Source organism: Chlorella variabilis, assembly GCF_000147415.1.
Source record: "Chlorella variabilis unplaced genomic scaffold CHLNCscaffold_2, whole genome shotgun sequence".
NCBI classification, from domain to species: domain Eukaryota; kingdom Viridiplantae; phylum Chlorophyta; class Trebouxiophyceae; order Chlorellales; family Chlorellaceae; genus Chlorella; species Chlorella variabilis.
In genome coordinates this window covers 1,635,310-1,637,983 of record NW_005435086.1, presented here as the reverse complement: position 1 = coordinate 1,637,983, position 2,674 = coordinate 1,635,310, and the positions used below count along the sequence as shown (strand labels likewise).

At 68.5% G+C, this 2,674-nt stretch overlaps 1 protein-coding gene across 1 annotated transcript in view; it reads left to right on the top strand.

Moving 5' to 3' along the window:
* Window positions 1-1,218: 1,218 nt before the first annotated feature.
* Window positions 1,219-2,674, top strand: part of CHLNCDRAFT_48483 (hypothetical protein) — a gene marked incomplete at both ends in the record, with an annotated part of 2,050 nt that continues 594 nt past the window's right edge. Inside the window, 6 exons of the mRNA XM_005851473.1 lie at window positions 1,219-1,248; window positions 1,343-1,412; window positions 1,578-1,684; window positions 1,807-1,972; window positions 2,110-2,261; window positions 2,465-2,581. Of these exons, the coding sequence (XP_005851535.1) occupies window positions 1,219-1,248; window positions 1,343-1,412; window positions 1,578-1,684; window positions 1,807-1,972; window positions 2,110-2,261; window positions 2,465-2,581 (642 nt within the window). The remainder of the gene's footprint in view (window positions 1,249-1,342; window positions 1,413-1,577; window positions 1,685-1,806; window positions 1,973-2,109; window positions 2,262-2,464; window positions 2,582-2,674) is intronic.

Below are 2,674 nucleotides of genomic sequence, written 5' to 3'. Positions count from 1 at the left end.
GCCGCTGCCGCCGCCACCGCCGCCTGCAGCACACCGGCGCCGTCCAGCAGCTCGACAGGGTCTGCCTGTGGCTCTTGCAGGCCGGCAGTCAACAGGGGTGCGCCCAGCAGCACTGCAAAGCGCACAGCAGGCTGCCAAGTCCTCACTTCCAAGCAGCTGCATGCCGCCAGCCGCAGTACCTGGCACGAAAATCGGGGCGTGGACTGCACCAGAGGCGATGCTGGAGGCGCTTGCGCTGTGGGCCAGCGAACCACCACCGCCGCCGCCGCCGCCGCCTGCCGCCCCAGCTCCCGACGGCACAAACGGCAAGGCATTCACGGCCGTCGCGCCGCCGCTGCTGCCCTTAGAGCCAAAGGCCCTGGCGGCTGCGGTGGGGCTGCTGAGGCCTGGGGGCGCTGGCACAAAGGCCGGCGCGTTCACGCGGCTCTCCAGCCCCGGCGCGGCGGGTGGGGAACTCGCCATACTGGGGCGGTGTCGGCTGGCGTGCGCTACCGCCTGCAAGCCATCCTCACAGCGCTGAAGCCTGGCTGCTACAGAAGGGCCGCTCAACGGTGCAGAAGACACTGGGCGGGGCGGTTTTCAAGGGCAGCTGTTCCAGGTGGGATGGGATGTTCAAGGGCTGGCGATCACGATTCCCACGAGTTGGGGCGCGGCTCTGCAGAAAGCGGCTCCCCACCCGGCCCTCCCCCACCTCCTGCAGTACGCCCCATGTCCTGCCCCTGGAATGCATTGCCCGTTTAGTGCCAGTCCACGTGCAGATCAGCACGCCTTAGAGCAAGTTCCATCTCCTCCGCTCCGCCCCAGTGCAGTTCCACTGGTCTTTCTGGGTTCCACATGTCAATTGGGGCTGTAGTGTCCATGGCCACCGCTGCCGCTCCTGTAGCGACGATGGGGCTGTGCAGGGTACCCAGTGGGCGCCACCAGTCCATGCAGGCCGCGGCCCCCGTGCGCAGCCGCCGCCAGCAGCGCGTGCGGGCGGCCGCCGCCCCTGCCGTGGAGGCCGTCAAGGCGCCCACGTCGGCTGCAGACCGCGTGCGCCTAGGCTCCTCCGACCTCATGGTTTCACGTGAGGCAGACCTGTGGCTGGCCTGTCATGCATGAGCCAGGCAGACGGCGCCAACTCAACGGCACGGCAGCAGAGTGGCGGCAAGGCCATCCCAGTTGGGTTGCCCTCACGTTCCAAATGCCGGTTGCCATGCAGGCTGCTGCCTGGGGACGATGACCTGGGGGATGCAAAACACGGAACAGGTGCGGCGCCTGGCCACCACCTGTCCCCGCCTCCAACTGTCCCTGCACACTGCCGACATGATGTCGAGCCGCACCCTGTGCTGCTGCGCTTCAGGAGGCACACCAGCAGCTGTCAGCCGCGTGGAATGAGTTTGGGTTGAACTTCATGGACACAGCCGAAATATGTGAGCACGCCTGCCGGGAGCCAGCTGGGGCCGCTGCAGCGGGTGGGCAGGGCAAGCAGGGGCGACGGGGACAGGCCCCTGCTGTCATGGGGCAAGCCATGGCGGGAGGCCGCCCGCTGGACAGCCCGCCCCTGCCGACCCTCGGCCCTCCCCTGCGCGGTGCAGACCCGGTGCCTCCTGCCGCGGAGACCCAGGGCCTGACTGAGCGCTACATCGGCAGCTGGCTCAAGGCAGGCGGGGCCAAGCGGGAGGATGTGGTGCTGGCAACCAAGGTGCTGGGAGCATGGGCTTGCGCCGGTCACTGCCTGCTGTTCATCTAACAGAACACCTCTGTTGTTGAAGCTTTCCCAAGGGTGATGCATGCACCGGGTGTCCCAACTGCCGCCGCTTGCAGGTCAGCGGCTATGGGCGGCAGCCGTACCTGCGGGAGGGCGGCAAGCTGCCGCGGGTGGATGCGGACAACATCGAGTATGCGCTGAACAGGAGCCTGGAGCGGCTGGGCACCGACTATGTGGACCTGCTGCAGATCCACTGGCCAGACAGATATGTGCCACTGTTCGGTGAGCAGCTGGGGCCTGCGGCGGGGCTTGGATGCTGCCGGCAGGGTTGCTTTGTGCTTGGAACAGGCGGGGCCTAGCTGATTTCACCCCGGGGTGACCCCTGCTGCCTCCTGCCCGCCTGTGGCGCCTGCATGCAGGCGCCCAGTCTTACAACGCGGCCCAGGAGCGGGAGGGCGACATCCCGTTTGAGGAGCAGCTGCGGGGGCTGGAGCGGGTGGTGCAGGCGGGCAAGGTGCGGCACATCGGCGTGTCCAACGAAACCAGCTACGGCGTCATGCGCTTCATCCAGGTGCGTGTTTTTGCTTGAGGGCCTGTCCTGTCCTGGTGGAAAGGGGCCTGCAGCCTGCTGGCCCTGCGGCCTCGCCAGAGCACGGGCAGCCAGGCTTGCAGGCGTGGGCACGTGCTGGGCACCCACAGCCTGGCCTGCAAGCCGCCGACGCCAGGCCTGGGCACCTCCCGCCCCCGCGCCCCTCCCGCACCCTCCACCCGCAGGCGGCGGAGCAGCTGGGCCTGCCGCGCGTGGTCAGCATCCAGAACTCGTACTCACTGCTGACGCGGGGCGGGTACGAGACCGACCTGGCAGAGGTGTGCGCTCCGCGGCAGTGCAACGTGGGCCTGCTGGCCTACAGCCCGCTGGCGGGCGGCTCGCTGTCGGGCAAGTACATCGAGGGCGGGCCCAGCACCGAGAAGGCGCGGATGCAC